An 18,024-nucleotide genomic window follows, 5' to 3' on the forward strand; every position below is an offset into this window, starting at 1 on the left:
AAATAGAAGGAACAACCACTACAAAACAACGGAAAATGAATTTTGCAAAATTACAAAGAACAAATAAAGCTCCAAAGAAGAGATATCAGAAGACTCCTTACTTTTATCCTTTGCAGAGGTAAGGGAGGGGAGGGACAGTCCATGGGTATGACAATATTGTTATGCCTATAGACCACATATTGTCCTATATTGCCACATATTGTCAGATTTTTTTTTTGATGTAATGATCAATTGTGCTCAGTTTTTCTCTTTCTCTTCTTTAAAATGAGATGGCTTTGGGAGGGGAAAAGGGGAAGAGCTAGAGATAATAAGGGAAAACTTTAGAGGAGAGCTATAAGGTGATAAAGAGATGGTAGGATCTGGTGAAGATTTTTTAAGGATGGGAGACTTGGGAAAGTATGTAGGGAGCAGAGAAGAAACCAACAAACAGGAGAGAGATTAGAGAGATATAGGGGGATGATTGTGGGTGACAATTTGCTGGAGGGAGAGACACTGGAGATTAGAGAGATATAGGGGGATGATTGTGGGGGACAGTTTGCTGGAGGAGAAAGGATTGAGCTTGTCATGGAGAAGAGCAAACTCATTAGAGAGTAAAGGAGCAGAGTGGAGGATTGTATCAGGAGATGTAATGATGAAAATTGGGGAGAAAAAAAGTTCATGGCAAATGACCTCCATTTTCTCAGAAAGATATGAGGCAAAATTTTTAGCTGAGAGAGTTAGACAGAGGGGGAGGTAGATGGGGGAAGTATAATTCAAAGTTGGAGTTTAGCAGCTCATGAGTTGTGATAGGACAAAGGTGTGAAGGGTGGGAGATTGGAAGACAATGCAGAGTTGAACTGTTTTAACCACAAGGTTAAAATTGGGGAAAGAAGAAAGTAAAGAGATGGAGGTGTTAGATCATTTACTAAGCATTTACTTTGTGCTAAGTGCTGTACTAAATGCAGGCTAGAAATGAAGAAAGTGAGACACTCTGATCATTCAGACTAGGGGGAAACAGAAAAGAAAGTTCAACTGCAGGGCAGATGGAAAAGCCCAGAAGTCCTAAGAGTACAAAAGTGGGGCACTTGGCAAGGTACGGATATCCTTAGTTTTCATAAGTAATTAAGATGGAGGTGAGAGAGAGACTTCAGGACAGATAGCAAGGAAAGGAATGGAGCTATTGGCTCCCATCTCATTGAAGCTCTAGGAGCAGCCAAGCAGCCTGGGTAAAGGGAAAAGGTAAGGTAGTAAAGGGTAGCCTGGTGGTAGTAAAGACTCTTCCCAAATCTTGGATTGGCTCCAGGACAGTCAGAAGCAAGGAGGAGAGGGGCAGGAAGTCAGGGTAAGATGCCCATTGGTGCTCAGTGTTGTGGCTGCCTAGCCTCCTGTTTGGGTTCTGGAACAGTCTAGGCCTCAGACTCTAGGGCTACAGGAAGGGGTAAGGTAAGAGAGGAAGGGTTATCTTAAGTGATGACAACTCTTCCCATCTCCTGGCCACTGTGAACTATGGCAAGATTCAGGACATGGCTTTCCCTATTTGTGGCTTGAGGGAGGGGAGGAAGAATTGGGAAGTTTGGGTATTTTAGGGAGCATCAGCCTGTATGTTGAAGTCTCCTAGTATGAGGATGAGAGTTGGGAGGAGAGGAAGGCTGTAAGCCAGGTGCTAAACTTCTTAAAAAAGAATGGTCTGGGGACCATTAGACCACAGCCGCTATGATCTAGATTGGGTAATAAACTTAGTCTTTTGAGGTGATCAGGATTTATATATGGCCTCTCTGCCATGACTAATCTGAATTCTTCTGCCAACTGAGGTGAATCTTGCAGGCCTGCCAGCTTTTGCTGCCATCTTGGAAGTCACTCTCATGGAGTTGGACTGATACCATAGTATAATAAATGATGAAGTTGGGTCTCTTGTAACCTCCTAGTGAAGCAAATTTTTCTGGCAAACAGTAGCTTTGGTTTCCACTATTGGGTAGGTTCTCTCTCCTATCGCTTCTGTTCCCCAGCCTCCCTAGACAGGAATCCATATAGCGTTAAGCTTTTGCCAAAGTGGTCCCTTTGTCGATGGTCCTGCATGAGGGAGCATAAATCAGTTTCTTAGAGCTTCAGTAGCTGGCCAAATTCTGCATGTTATAAGCAGCCTATTTTGAGTGTGTTCTTATATAATTAGGAGGAGAAGGGAACCTTGTTTGGTAGACACAAGGGACCAGTAATAAAGTCTATTCCCAAATCTCGTGGCTTGGAGGAGGGCAGTTGGGTGATTATAACTAGCACTGGAGAATGTATAATGCGGAAAGCAAAAGGGGCCAGGATTTAGGACAGCTTTGGAATCAAGACTATGAATAGGAGATGGTCCTAGGGATGCTGGGGGTTTCAAGGAAGAGAAAAGCCTTCGTGGTTTGTTTGAAATGGGCTTTCACAAGGGGCAGCTAGGTGGCGCATGGATAGAGCACCAGCCCTGGAGTCAGGAAGGCCTGAGTTCAAATCCAGTCTCAGACCAGACACTTGATACTTACTAGCTGTGTGACCTTGGGCAAGTCACTTAACCCCATTGCCTAGCAAAAACAAATTAAAAAAAAAAAAGGAAAAAAATGAAATGGCTTTCACCTATCAGATTTGGTGTGTTTCCATGAAGCTAGGGGCGGGGAACCTGCAACCTCAAGGCCACATATGGTGCTGTAGGTCCTCAAGTACAGCCCTTTGATTGAAGTTTAGGATTCAGCCAAAGGGTCGTCTAGATAGCATGGAAGATAAAGTATTGGACATGCAGTCAGGAAGACCTGGGTTGAGTTCTACTTCAAATACTTATCAGCCACAAGACCTTAGGTAAATCATTTAACCTCTTTCTTACCTCAGTTTCCTCATCTGTAAAATGGGAAGATAATAATAGCACCTACCTCATAGGATTGTTATAAGGATCAAATGAAATAAACTGTGTAAAGCACTTAGCAGAGTGCTATAGAAATGTTGGTACTATTATTACCAATCCTTGAATAAAGACCTAAATACTCTCTGGCATATATATGTATTAATAGCAATCATAGGACTGGGAAGAGAAATTCAAAATCAGAGGTACTGTGGGCAGTTGGGGGTGGGTGAGTAGGAGGCTGCTGAGTATGGAGCCTAGGGGCAGGGGGGAAGGGCAGGGGAGGGAGAGAGAGAGAGACAGAGCACAAGAGCTGGAGCAAATATGCACAATACTCTTACAGTAAAGAGAACATAGGTTTTTTTTGGAATGCAAATTTCTTTCAGAATTCTTTACATAAAGTTGAATTTGCATAATGTGAATTTACATAAAGCCAGAACTGTCTGTATTGTAGCTAGGTCCAAGAGGACCTAGGAGGCAGCTAGGTGGCTCGGTGGATAAAACTCTGGGTCTGGAGTCAGGAAGAATTGAGTTCAAGTATGGCCTCAGAAACTTGCTAGCTGAGTGACCCTGGGCAAGTCACTTAACCTCTGTTTGTCTTAATCCAGTGGAGTAAGACATGGCAAACTACTCCAGTATTTTTGCCAAGAAAACCCCACATATGGATGTGCTGTGGTCCATGGGGTCATGAACAATCGGACACAAGTGAACAACAACATATATGTGTTATGTACACATAAACATGTATAGTATATGTACACATAAACCTCTATCATAGGGGCAGCTAGGTGGTGCAGTGGATGGAGCTCTGGACCTGGAGTCAGGAATACTTATCTTCCTGAGTTCAAATCTGACCTCTTACTAGGTATGTGATGCTGGACAAGTCATTTAATCCTGTTTGCCTCAGTTTCCTCATCTGTAAATTGAGCTGGAGAAGGAAATGACAAACCACTTTAATATCTTTGCCAAGAAATGGGGTCATAAAGAGCTGGACACAACTGAACAGCAACCATGTTGCATGTTCAAGATCACCTTTCTCTTCAGAGTTTAAGAAAATGACCAAAATAAAAAATGCCAGGGCTTTGAGAGATCTTTAACACCTTCTCATTCAACACTTCATTTTTACAGAGGAGGAAACCGAGTCCCAAAGAGGACAAATTACTTGGCCTCAACCTGTAGTTAAGTAATGAGTGAACTTAATTATTTACTGTTGAGTTGTGGCTAGCCACAGCTTGCAGAGCTTTTAGTAGAATTAGGAAAATAAGGCCTGAATATTTCAGAAGATTCCAAAAATTCCCTGAGGAGATCTCTTGTTTTCTGTTATCTGGAGCACATAAGCAGACAGTGATTTTTGGTAACCTCTGGTATTCTGATCCCTGGTGTAACTGGTTTGAGTGAGCAGTCTGTGCTCCTAACTCCTGGCCCTTTTGTTTCCTCTCCTGGGGTTTTGCTTAGAGGCTTTGTGGAAGCAAATCTCTCCATTACTTGGCTTCTTCTTTAGGTCCCATACTTTAGGCCATTAACAGAGCAGTGTTTGAAACTGTTTGCTGGCCTCAGCCTAGAGTACAACTGGGAAGCTGTTAATCAGGTTTTGGAGAAATAATGGAATGGGGGCACTTGGAACTGACTACATAGGAAATCCGGGAGTTTGCAGGGGAGGGAGCAGCTGGCTTTGAGGGAAAATCCCCACCTCTTCATCCCACCCAGGTTCATTGGGTATGTGTATAGGTTCCTTCTAGCCATTCTGTGTTGTGATATTTTTTTTGAGTGGGGGGAGAGTTTAAAGGGGAAGGACGGGATTTTAGAGCTATAAGGGACTTTAAAATTATCGAGTCTACCCTCACCCTGTTTTGCAGATGAGAAAACTGAGGCTAAGTGAGGGGAAGGGACTTACTAATTCAGAGTCACAGTTAGTAAGTAGTATACCCAGGTGCTCTGCTTCCAAATCAGGGCTCTTTTCACTAAGCCACATGGCTGCACCCTATCCCTCCTATAATGGCTGAGACCCAGAACTTCACCATCAGTCTGCCTTCCAGAGCTGCCTTCCTAGGGATAAATTAATCCAGGCAATTGCAAAGCCAGTGAAAAATATAAATAGCCAAGACAAGTGTTAAATGGAATCCCTATTGTTAATATCCAGGATTGAAATGACCTGTAGCAGTAGTTAGTTTTTGCTCAGCTACAATTCGAATTTCTTAATCTGTCTTTTGCAAATGGGCCAAGAAACTGTCAGAATCTCTGAAGTGTTTCTGTACTGGAGAAGTGCATTAAAGAGAGAAAAAAGTAGAAAGCATTCCGTTTTTCCCAAGGGGCCTTCCTGCTCTTGACTCAGTTCCTCTGAGCACCAGAAACCCCCAGGAGGATTTTGCTGCCTGCCTGCCGTATACAGACTGCTGCAGACCTCCCGTAGCATGGCAAGATACAGTTATTAATCCTCTGCAGGCAAACACCTCTGCAGATAGACCTGTGCTTGTGTTTTCCTGATTGGAAACTAAAACATTCAACTTATGCATGGAGGGACCTTGGGTCATCCTACAGGACCTCTAATTTATATTTCATTTAAGAAATGAAACTCAAAGGGACATCAGAAAATCAACTGGAACTAGAAATAGTCACTCCTTCTCTCCCACCCTGAAACCTAGGAACCAGGCTCTCCATTTCTCCTTTTGTTCACTCATCCCTAAACAGCAGACTAGAATAATGAAATGGTCTGATTCTGGAGCCTTTGAACTAAGTAAGCCTTTGGAGTCTTTCCCTGACGAGGCTTGCCTCAGTAGGTATTCTGTTGTTAGCCTAGGCAACCAAAAGTGATCATTAGCCTGTTAGAGCTTAACTTTTGGAGGTGGTTTTGGGTGTTTAATTGTGGAAAGTGCATACATACATTTTGGTGCATTTTATATTAAATATACCCATACCCTTCATCTGTCAGATTCGTTATTTTAAAATTTTGAACGAAATTCTTTTCACCATTAGAGAGGCATCGATAAATCCCTGCCTTTCGGGGACTTTCCATACCACCACTTCATCTTACATACATACGTACATACATACATACATACATACATACATACGATACATTCTGGTTTTGGTGGTGATGTTGCTCCTTGTTATTTCTTTTCTGGTATTTGCATGTTCAGAAGAGGCCTCAGGAAGGCATTGAAATACATTCTTCTGTCCCCAGGCAGCTAGGACTCTGCAGGCCCATCACATAGCTTAAACAAGTTTTTCATTTGAATTATACCATGCTCCATGAATCCCCAAATGCCACTGAGTCAGTTCCTGGAACCGTCAACCACAAAGTGCCAACTCTGTGGTATCAGCCCTTTTATCCCACTAGAATCAATGCCTCAGCTATCCCAGATGTATGGATGTGGGTGATATATATAGAGAACTCGGAGCATTTAACATAACTTCCCTTTATGTCCCTTCTCTGCCTCCCCCCCCCCTTTTCTTTCCCTGCTGTGATCTTATCTTTGCAGGGGATGTACTCTTCCAGATGGCAGAAGTTCACAGGCAGATTCAGAATCAGTTAGAAGAGATGGTGAGTATCAAGCTTCCACGGGCTGGACTCTCCCTGAGAAAGGATGGGTGGGTCAGATGCCTGTGGGGACACAGGCAAGCTGGGGCTCAGAAGACGACCTAGCAGTTTATTGGGCCATGGATACACTTTGTAAGGTAGCCCAACCATGGAGCTGCTGTCAGCAAGCTGTAGAAATATGGCTGGGCCTCTTGGTTAGAAAGAGAAAGCTAATTTAGCAGACAGTGGAACCCAAAGAAAATAACATGTGGGGTAGAGAGAAAGGCCTGGTGAGAAATGCCATTGTCTGGAGTAAAGGGGGTGTCACTTCTCCCACATTTTATACATTGGAGGTATTTCTCACAGTTAATCAGTGTCTCAGTGGAGCCGCTGGCACTGTAATGGGGGGAGAAGACTGTCTCCATTTTTATCCATGTGAAATCAAGCCATTTAAACTTGGTTGATAAATGCTGAAACTGTCAACCGTTGCCTTGTCTCCTGCTCACTTGCATGTTTTCCAGGCAGTCTCCTTGGCTCCATATGGGTCTCCATCTGTCTCCCTAAGTTCATCAGCTGATCTTTCCTTATCTATCTAGACAGGAATAAGCTCATCTTTCAAAACTAGATTGGCTATCTTAAAGAAAATTATTTGGCCTTTTGAGAAAAGGCCCGTGTCCTGGTTGGCTCTGTGATCTGTCTGTTCTTTTTATTCTGGGTTTTGTCCCCAGTAAATGAGCAGGCAGGTGAGTTTTCTCATCATTAGGCAATATTTGCTTAGACCTGACTCCTAAGGGAATGCTGCAATATGTTTTCTTTCTTGTATTTAGCTGAAGTCTTTTCACAATGAACTACTCACACAGTTGGAGCAGAAAGTGGAATTAGATTCCAGGTACCTAAGTGTAAGTAAACTATCTTCGCCTCTTTTTTTTTTCTCCTCTCTCTTCTTTCACTTGTCAGATAACCAGGTGTATTTTCTGAGTTTCCATTGACACTCTTTATTTTTAAATCCTTCCCCCAGTCTGAAGCTTTCTCAATTTCCTATGTGCTTCCCGTACAGGTGGGTTCCACCTTGACCCTCCTAAAATTCTTGTTGGTTCGAAACCAGGTACCTATAGTATAATCCTGGTTGTAGTTTTGTGAGCCAAAACACCCAAGACTCCACCTTGTTTTGATTCAAGTGCCCCCCTCCTCCCTCCCACCTTTAGCTGCCTTTTTTTTTCCCCTCCAGTAAAGCTCACTGAATTATTTGGCTATTCTTTCAGACCTACAAGTTGTTTGCTTTCTTGCCCTTCTGTGGTCTCATCTCATTTTTCCATGCTCTTTTCCTTGCCCCCCACTCCTCTCAAAGCAGTTCCTAGTACGAGTTTGCTAGTGTGCTAGTTTTATTCATCCTTGTTGCAAAGAATTTAATATGAAATATTGGTCACCTTTATTGGTACGAGGTAGGATCTCCAAGGTCTCTGTGGCAGTGTTCAATGTAGGGTGCTGATCTGAGATAGCTGATTAAATTCAACAGGCGTTTTATTAAGCACCTACTATGTGCCTAGCACATATCCCCCAGTGCCTGGGGATAGAGAATTCTCCCAAGAACTTGACATTCTAGTGGGAAGGAACAACTTCCATAAAGATAAGAAAATATAACACACATATCTAAAATAAATGCAAGGTAATTTTTTTGGGGGGAGGGGGCAGAACCTGGCAAGGAAGAGGATCATTAACAACTGTGAGAATCAGGAAAGACCTCTTCTAGGAAGTAAGCCACGCCTTAAAGGGAGGATAAGGTACCTAGAAGCCAGGGTGAGGAGGGTATCCCTCCTCTCCACCCACCCATCCAATAGCAGAGTTTGGGAGATAAGAAGACTTGAAATCCTCTTAAAATCCACATTTAAATTGTGATCTCCTTTATCTCACAGCTGAACAGACAATTTTTCCTAATGATCTATAGGGCCCTCTACATTAGCTGCTGACCACAGAGAGGGGTGCTGGCTGGGAAGTGCTCCTTAGGAGCTAAATCTGAGTGAATGCTGGACTGCAAAGGGATTGTTGTTTTTTGTCATCTATTCTCAGGCTGCACTGAAGAAATACCAGACAGAGCAAAGGAGCAAAGGGGATGCCCTTGACAAGTGTCAGGCTGAGCTGAAGAAACTTCGTAAGAAGAGCCAAGGGAGTAAAAACCCTCAGAAGTACTCCGACAAGGAGCTGCAGGTAGGATTCTGGCCTGCCACTGGCCTCCCAGGTACCTTGCCAGGGAACTCTGGAGTGGCAATGGGGCTTGAAGGGATTATCCTTTTGGCAGATAACCTGATTCTCAGTGGTTCTTCTGGGCTGGTGGAATTTTTCCCTCTTTTCAGTATGCAGGTGAAAAGAAGGAAAAGAATGATTAGATTATGTTTCTTCTTTTTTTGAACACAGGCAAGAGGGAAGTTGACTGCTTTTGTGAGTTCAGATGCTCAATTAAGTTGATTTTCTGTTGTCATTGAAGGAGCTGGTCTTCCAGGACTGAATCGACTGTGTTTAATGACCACCTCCCTTCCTCTGGTTTGACAACCTCCCCCCCAGCCCCCCTTGTTTGATGACACCCCTCCCCACCTCCTAAGTGGCTTTGTGGTTATACTTTCTATTCACTGGAGCTGAAAAGCCAAATGAAATCTTCCTACCCTGTGCATTTTGGATTCAGAACCGCAAGAGAGACCACAGACTGTTTTTATAATCAGGTTTTGATTGCACACCCACGGAACTGCGGCCTTTGAGCCCCTAGGCAGGCAAACTGCAGTGCCGTGGACAAGAGCAGCATTGGCAGCTCCTGCAGTATGATGCAGATGGTACCGAGGGATATTAGAGGGATACCTTTTGGCATTCCTCCTTTCCTGAAGCCCCAGACATCAAGCCCTAGATGAGTGTGCTCACTTGATACATCTGAAAGTACAAGTCAGTATCCTCAAGGGAAACCTCCCTTCCCTCCCAAACTTGAGGGGTGGGGATGGGTGTGCTTTTGGTAAGTTAATGAGTGCTCTCCTGCAAGGCTCCTGTGAATCTCCTGAAAGTCATTTGCCTCCCCTAGTGAAGGCCTACTTTCTACACTGATGGTGAGGAGGCTAGCAGGCTGTGACAAGTATTTCACAGACCTACTTATTGTACTCTTGCTGCTCCTGTGCATGAGGCCTAATGAAGGGAACTGTGGCACCAGCACATAAATGCTTCCCTCACCCCTCTCCTGTCACCTAGGGAACCTGTGTACTATCACTCTTCACACACACACACACACACACACACACACACACACACACACAAAAGTCCTATATTCCTCTTCCCTGCATGCTGAGAAAGAGAGGATTTGGCATGTATCCCAAAAGACAAGCCCTATTCCTAGATCATGGTTAGATTTGTCATAAAGAGTACAGGTTGCCCGAGATTTATGTCAAAGAGTTCTGATGGAGAGGACGAGGCATAACGTTATCTTTGGGTGTTAGTGGAGATGAGGATGCTAAGGTAGCAAGATTCAGGACTCAACCCTCCCAACCCACACTCCTACTGGTGGATTAGGTCTCCAGAGCCAGGATGCTGCTCAATCTCCTCTCTCAGGGTCATTGGGGTACCCTTGAGGAGTAATGGGGTTCTTTTAATGCTATCAACTCAAGTGCCCATTCTGATATGTTCCACACAACATCAGTCTCCAGCAATTACTATCCCAATATCATTCATCTAGTCGATATCTCCTCAATAACATCATTAAGCAATAAGTTAATGTTAACTAGCTTTTAGAAAGGGATATAGAAGAAGTAGTAAGATCCTAAGTACATAAACATTCTTCTTAACCAGGGCATGCTCTCCACTCTACCACCTTGGTCCTTGGGCACAGTGGGCTCATCTTAAAAGTGGATATATTTCCACCACTGAACCCTGTGTCTTAGCCATCCGGTACATTCACTACTGGGCCGGGTGAAGGAGGTTGCTTCTTAAGGTTGGTTGGTGGCTCTTCCAATCTTTTGTTATCTTACAAGGTTCTATACTGAAAGAAATAAGATACAAACAGAAACTACCTCATCCCAGACACAGGCTTGCTTACTACAAGGCCCAGGAAAGGAATGGCACCAGCCTTCTGGAGCTCAGATCTCATCTTTGCAGCTCTTAAGACAGAGAGGAGGAAGGAGCTTGCTTTAGTCTGGCTAATACCTTTTTTATACACATACATTTCTGGCTCAGTAGCCAATAAGAAGACTTTCCTTTAGGTAGGTAGCTGGCATAGTGGATAGAGTTTGGGGCCTGGAGTCAGGACGACCCATCATCCTGAGTTCAAATGCTGCCTCAGATTTTTACTAGCTGTGTGACCCTAGGTGAGTCACTTAAGTGCTGTCTCAGTTTCCCCAGGATTGTCAGGAGGATCAAATGAGATAGTCTTCTTAAAAGTGCTTAGTACAGTGCCTGGTATATAGTAAGCACTATATAAATGTTAGCTATTTCTTTACTCAACAAACCAACAGAAACAAGTCATGGAATAAATATACAAACTCTGACCTATTTCCCTCCTCCCCCCAACTCTCACCCATCATTGCTTGTTATCAGCAAGTTCATCAAACATGTGCTTTGGGCTCTCAATGGCCAGTCTTCTCCTCCCATTACTATAATGGAAACCAACCCCTAGAATTTTTACATATCTATCTATCTATCTATCTATCTATCTATCTATCTATCTATCTATCTATCTATCTGTCTATCTATATGTATATATCTTCCCTTCCAAAAGCCTAACTCTTTAGGGCTTCACTTAGATCAGGAGACTTGTTTAGCTTCATTGAGTTCAGAGATGAGGACAAGAGACAAGCATGGTATAATGGAAAGAGCCATGAATTTGAAAGTCAGAGGACTGGGTTTGAATCCCAGAACTGTTCCTTGCTCCCTATGTGACCTGGGTGCACTTTCCTTCTTTTCCCTCTTGGGCCCCACTTTGCTTGCCAGTAAAATGAGGGGGTTAGGCTAAATGAACTCTATAATCTCTTCAAGCTCAGTATTCTATGACTAACTAAAGGTCATAGAGGGATGTGGGCTAGAATGTCAACTGCAGTAGAGAAGTCTCGCTCTTATGCTGCCTTTAAGTCAAAGACTGCATTGTAATTATGTTGGAATTTCTCAGGCAGTTGAATCATTTATTAAAGCAGACTTTAAAAGGTGACTCAAAAAGAACTCCATTTAAAAGCAGCATTGTTGGGGTCCACATGTCAATATTGAGGTATCTGAGAAATGCTGATGTGTTCAATAGACTTGTTACGAGTTCTAAACCAGGTATGCACATTTTGGGTCTTCAAGTGAGGGGGACTGTGGGAGGGTATAGGAAAGAAACATGGAGGCTGTGTGTTGATTTGAGGAACCTTAATATCATCGTTGTTATTTATTGATGACTGCCGTTTACATAGCACTTTAAGGTTTAAGAAGCTTTTTCTTTGTGGTGGTCCTGGTTAGTTAGGTTCATTAGATTTAAAGGTAGAAGGCACCTTAAAGAAAATCTGGTCCAACCTCCTCATTTTATAGGTGAGGAAACTGAGGCCTGAAGAGATTGTTACTTACCTAAAGTCACACAGGTATGTTGTGGAGCCAAGTTCTGAGGTCTAGGCCTGATGACAAATCCAGGGAAATTTTATTTAAGCTATTTTATTTTATAATATTTCATATAAATATTTTGTTTTATAATATTTCATATAAACTATTTTAAATATCTTACATAAAATATTTTATTTTTAATATTTTATATAAAAACATCATATTCTAAAATGTTTTATAGATGAGGGAACCAAGGCTGAAGAAGTTAAGTGATTTGCTGAACGAGTATATGTCAGAGCTAGGATTCAAACTCAAGTTTCCAAAAAGTCAATTTCATCAATAGAAGATTTAGCAGGGGTGGGGGAAGAATGTGGGGAAGGTGTGGCTCGATCACCTGAAAAAGATTTGGGTGTCATAGTGGACTGCAACCTCAACATGAGTTACAATAGTGTTGCTCTGGCAGCCAGAAAAGCTCATTTAATCTTAGGCAGGATTAGGAGAGGCATAGTTGCAGAATGAAGGTGGTGATAATCCCACTGCCCCTGTCAGAACACCCTTTGTGGTTCAGTCATTTCAGTGGTGTCTGGCTCTTCATGACCCCATTTTGGGATTTTCTTGGCAGAGGTGCTAGATTGGTTTGCCATTTCCTTCTCCAGCTCATTTGACAGATAAGGAATCTAAGGCAAACAGGGTTAAGTGGCTTGCTCAGGGTCACTCAGCTAGTGTCCGGGGCCAGATTTAAACTCAGGAAGAAGAGTCTTCTTGACTTCAGGCCCGATACTGCATCCACTGGGCCACCTAGCTGCCCCCAGAACCCCTTTAGAGTGTTATATTCCGTTCTGGGTGCCACATTTTAGGAAGGACATTGACAAAGTAGAGGACATTTAAGGTAGGGTAACCCAAATGATGAAGGGTATTAAAATCATACTATCATAGAAGGATCAGTGGAAGGAACTGGGTATGTTTAGCCCAGAAAAGGAATGACTTATCACCATCTTCAGATAGCTGAAAAGGTCCTTGCATGGAAGAAGAATTAGACTTGGCCTGCCCCAATGGCTGGCGCGCGCCCCCCCCCCCCCCCGGTTGCCTCCAAGATCAAATACAGAATGTTCTGTTTGATATTCAAAGCCCTTTATAACCAACCCCTTCCTATGATTCCATTCTTCTTACTCCTGACTCCCTGATACATTCTCTTTGCTCTAATGGCACTGGCCTTCTGGCTTTTCCACAAACAAGACCCTCCATCTTTCTGCTCTAGGCATTTACTCTGACTGTCCTCCATGCCTGGAATGTTCTCTCTCCTCCACTCTTACTACCAGCATCCCTGGCTTTCTTTAAATCCCAACTGAAATCCTACCTTCTACAGGAAGGCTCCTCTAACTCATCTTCATTCCAGTGCTTTCCCACTTTTAATTATTTCCTATTTATCCTGATTATATACTTGCTTTGTATATATTTGTTTGCACGTTGTCTCCCTCCTTGAGGGCAGGGAGTATCTTTTGCCTCCTTTTGTATCCCCAATGCTTAGCACAATACCTGGCACATAGTAAGCACTTAATAAATGTTTATTGATTGATTAATGGGTGAAAGTTGCAGAGAGATTTAGCCCAATACAAAGAAAAACTCTTAATAATTAGAAGTTAAAGGGTCTATCTCAGAGGTGTTCAAGCCAAATCTGGTTGAAAACTTGTGAAGTTTGTTGTAGAAAGGATTCTCCTATATGTATTGAACAAGATGGTCCTATCCAACTATGACATTCTATCTTATCACAATGGAACATGGTGATACTGTGTGTGGAACTGGAGTCATTATGTCGTTTTTGTCCAGCACAGGGCTTCTTAACCTCTTTTAGTATTATGGGCCCCTTTGGCAATCTGGTAAGGCCTACGGTTCTCAGAACAATGCTTTAAATGGTATTAAAATAAAATACACAGAAGCACAAAGGAAACCAATTATATTTAAATAAAAGCAAGTATCAACATATTTTTTAAAAGCCACTTAAGTTCACAGAACCCTGGATCTAATAGTTGACCCTTATACCAAGGAGCTCCTTAGAATGACCGGCCCAGTTCTGTAATCCTCTTGAAGCACTAGCTAAAGGGTTCATATGGTTGTTTTGGGTAGATGGGGCATCTGGTAAAAGTCAGAAGTGGGCTGAGCTGGAACAGTTTCTTTTCTCTTAAATATTTACAGCCTAAGAGCACTTTCTCCTCCTCACTCTCCTGAGTCATAATACACATCAGTCAGTTGGTCACCGCCTAGTTCTAGGTTGTCTGCCTGAAATCCCTTACAAAGAATATCTCTCATTTTAGCTAAGAGCAAATGCTTTCACTTCCCTACCTGGCTCCTCATCTTGTGCACTTTAACCTAGCTGCAGAGAGAAGAGGATAAGAGTTGGGGAGCTCAGTTACCAAGTCTTTGATATATATATGCGTGACAGAACTGGGGAGGCTATAGGTTAGCTCTCTTATCAGCTGAGTGAATGTTTGGGTTTAGATCTTCAAACCTTTATCTTTTTGCCCTAGGAATTTAGAGAATACTTATCTTTTTGGAAGGGGCCTTGGGGCAATTTTGTAGGTTTAGGGAAGCATGGCCAAACCTGTGGGTTGGTTTCTCTGAATTTCAGTTCCTGGGTTAAAAGGAGAAGTTAGAATCATTGCTGTGGGATGCGGGCCCCTAAATTACGTAGAGGATTTCATGGTACCAAGAAGCAAGATTTCTGTTCTGTTTACCTTGAAGCTTCTCAGAACTTTATTCCATTCTTTAGCCTGGTCAGAAATCTGTAATTGGCTGTCCTTCATGAAGACAACTCGGCACAGGCAACATGGGCTAATAAGGTCACTTCTTTGTACTCTCCTTTAAAAATAAACTTAAGAAAAGCTGAGATATCTGTTAAACTAGGTAATCAGAGCTAGGGGGAAGGTGGAGGATGGAGAGCCCCAGCTCTGTCACTTACTAGCTGCATGATCTTAGCCTGTCTAAGCCTCAATTTTTTCACCTGTAAAATGGGAGTAGTACTTGTTCCACCTTCTTCTTGAGATTATTGTGAGAAAAATTCATTGTAAGCCATAAAGAACAATATAAATGTGAGCAGCTATTAATATCGCCATATATTATGATTTACTCTCTCAAATCAAACCCAATATAATTATTATTGGAACAGCAGCCATTTCTAATATTTTAATCTCTACTAAATTGCCCAGCACAGTGACATACACTGTGACATTAGTGACATGTGCATAGCTATTCAGTAGGTACTTGTCTTTGTGGGGGGAATTACCCTGATCTGTTCATCTTTATTTTCCCCCCTTCCTATTCTTCCTCTCCCCACCCTCCTTTTTTAAGGCAGCTAGGTGGTTCAGTGGATAGGCTCTGGGCTGGAGTCAGGAAGACCTGAGTTCAAATATGGCCTCAGACACTTTCTAGCTATGTGACCCTGGGCAAGTCACTTAACCCTATTTGCCTTAATCCACTAGAGAAAGAAATGGCAAACCAATTCAGTGTCTTTGCCAAGAAGACTCCATGGACAGTACAGTCCATGGATCATAGGAGTTGGACATAACTGAACAACAACAAAATTCTCTTTTGACGCTATTTGGAGATAGGCCCTTCTGAGTTGAGATGGAGGGGGCCTTTCAGAGGATCTTAGCATAACCCATTTTGCATTTTACAAACAAGGAAACTGATCTTTCAGTTTTTCCAGTTGCTGTCACCAGAGGTGACTCTTTTTGTCCCGTCCGATCTGTCTTCCCACATAGCTGTCTCTAAGGTAGAGGGTCAGCCACTGACTCGAAAAGGTATTGTTTTGGGAAGTAAAGAAGGAATGTTAGATCAGGTCATAAATTTTGAGGCCTACTTGGCAGCCATGAACTAAATCTTCAGACCTTTAAGTTAGTAGGAAAATAGGAATGTTAGGTGGCTTAGTGGATAGAGCACTGGCTCTGAAGTCAGGAGGACCTGAGTTCAAAGCCAGTCTCAGACCAGATACATGACACTTACTAGCTGTGTGACCCTGGGCAAGTCACTTAACCCCAACTGCCTCACCAAAAGAAAAAAAAAAAGAAAAGCACACTTTGGACTTAGTGTTGTCAGGTAGGCTGACTCTGAGAAGTGTGTCATTTAACCAACCCAGAGTCTATCATGCTTATGTTTTATATGCTTTTTAAGCCTAGCACTGTATATACAGCCCCCCAGTCCTTCAGGCTCACAACGTAGGAGTCATCCAAGCCTCCTTACTATCTCTCACTGCCCACATCCAATCTATTGTCAAGGCCTGTTGATTTTACTTTTCTGTTATCTCTCCAATACGCCCCCTTCTCTCCTCTGACATCACCACCACTCTGGTGCAGGCCCTTATCGCCTCACACCTCACACTATTACAATGGCTTACTGCCTGCCTTAAGTCTCTCTCTGCTCCAATTCATCCTCCATTCAGCCACCAAAGTGATTTTTCCTAAAGTGTAATTCCCACCATGTCACCTCCCCCATACTCAATAAACTCCAGTGGCTCTCTATCACCTCCAGGATCAAATACAAAATGCTCTGTTTGACATTCAAAGCCCTTCATAGTTTAGCCCCCTCCTACCATTCCTGTTTTCATACAGCTTACTCCCCAACACGTAGTCTTTGATCCAGTAATACTAGCCTCCTGGCTGCTCCATGAATAAGACATTCCATCTCTAGGGTTTGGGCATCTCTGACCATCCCCCGTGCCTGGAATGCTGTCCCTCTTCCATTCTGACTATTGGCCTTCCTGGCTTCTCTCTTTAAGTCCCAACTAAAATCCTGCCTTCTACAGGAAGACTTCTCCAACCCTTCTTAATTTCAGTGCTTTCCCTCTGTTAGTTATTTTCTATTCATCCTATAGGTAATTTCTTGTTTGCATGCTGTCTCCCCCTTTAGATTGTAAGCTCCTGGAGGGCAGGACAAGGGTCTTTTGCCCCTTTTTTAATTCCCAGTATTTAGCACAGTGCCTGGCACACAGTAGGTGCTTAATAAATATTGACTGATTGAAAACCATGGTGGTTATTGAGAGGCAGGGTGCCAGAGAGACTTAAAGGCTACTGAAGCCTTTTTTTTTTTTTAAGTTAAAAAATTGCTGACAGGCCTTGCTCCCTCTCCATCTGCTTCCCCCACCCCTTCTATTTTTCTGGGCAAGAAGACCCCTCTAGGCAAGATGACTTGAATAGGTTGTGTTTCTTCTTAATGTAGGTTTTTGTCTTGGGACATAAAGGCATTGGCAGAGATCCTGGTAGTTAAAAGGAAATGGGCATCATTTGAATCACTTTTCTGCCTCTGTCTCTGTCTCTCTCGCTCTAAAGAGGCTGAGAATTTCAGTGTAACCAGTTAAACATTTAGATTTCAGCTTCTATGGAATGTTAATCACCCCTGTTTTACTAGGATATAGTCATGCCAGATGCTGCAAAAAGAAACCCATCTTCTTTTATCTGTAATGACAGTGTTTTCAGCAGTGGCCTGAAAAACAGCTTCAGAAATCAGACTCGGAGCCTTTATACCTAAGAGATGCTTATTCCTTCCATTCATTCCTCCACTTGTCCACCGAGATGGGCTGGATTGGGATTTCAGGAACTGGTCCTGGCCCTCCCTGGCCTCAGGAAGTGGGAAAGGGAGGAGGAAGGGAAGTGCCCTATTGTCTTTAACAGAGTGTAGACTTCCAAGGCCTTCCAAGGTTGTTAAAGTACATTAGCTCAGTCAGTGGTCAGGCTGAGAAATAGCAGAACCACAGGAGGAAGATAGACTGTGCAGCTGTCTTTTTGCTGCTATTTAAAAGGTTCCTGAACCCAAGGAAGTAAAAAAGAGCCAAGCTATTTGATGGGATATGGGGCTAAGGACGGTTATTGTTCCGTTGTTTCTCCATCATGTTGCACTCTTTGTGACCCCATTTGGGGTTTTCTTGCCAAAGATACTGGGGTGGTTTGCCATTTCCTTCTCCAGGTCATTTTACAGATGAGGAAACTGAGGCAAACTGGGTTAGAGTGCTCAGAACACTTCCCCCCAATTGAGCTTTAAGTCTGGGGCTGATAAAACCCCATCATCTGGCTTACCTTTCTGAGGCAGCTAGGTGGTACATGGATAGAGTGCTCAGTCTGGATTCTTGGAGACCTGA

General features: G+C 43.0%; 1 protein-coding gene across 6 annotated transcripts in view; it reads left to right on the forward strand.

The window, feature by feature from the left end:
* BAIAP2 (BAR/IMD domain containing adaptor protein 2) overlaps positions 1 to 18,024 on the forward strand; it is a 165,777-nt gene that overhangs the window by 87,783 nt on the left and 59,970 nt on the right. For all 6 annotated transcript variants that reach the window (XM_021000787.2, XM_021000790.2, XM_021000793.2 and 3 more), the window contains 3 exons: positions 6,325 to 6,386; positions 7,190 to 7,261; positions 8,430 to 8,567. In XM_021000787.2, the coding sequence (XP_020856446.1) occupies positions 6,325 to 6,386; positions 7,190 to 7,261; positions 8,430 to 8,567 (272 nt within the window). The remainder of the gene's footprint in view (positions 1 to 6,324; positions 6,387 to 7,189; positions 7,262 to 8,429; positions 8,568 to 18,024) is intronic.

This window comes from Phascolarctos cinereus, unplaced genomic scaffold (genome assembly GCF_003287225.1).
Source record: "Phascolarctos cinereus isolate Bilbo 61053 unplaced genomic scaffold, phaCin_HiC Scaffold_5;HRSCAF=322, whole genome shotgun sequence".
Lineage (NCBI taxonomy): Eukaryota > Metazoa > Chordata > Mammalia > Diprotodontia > Phascolarctidae > Phascolarctos > Phascolarctos cinereus.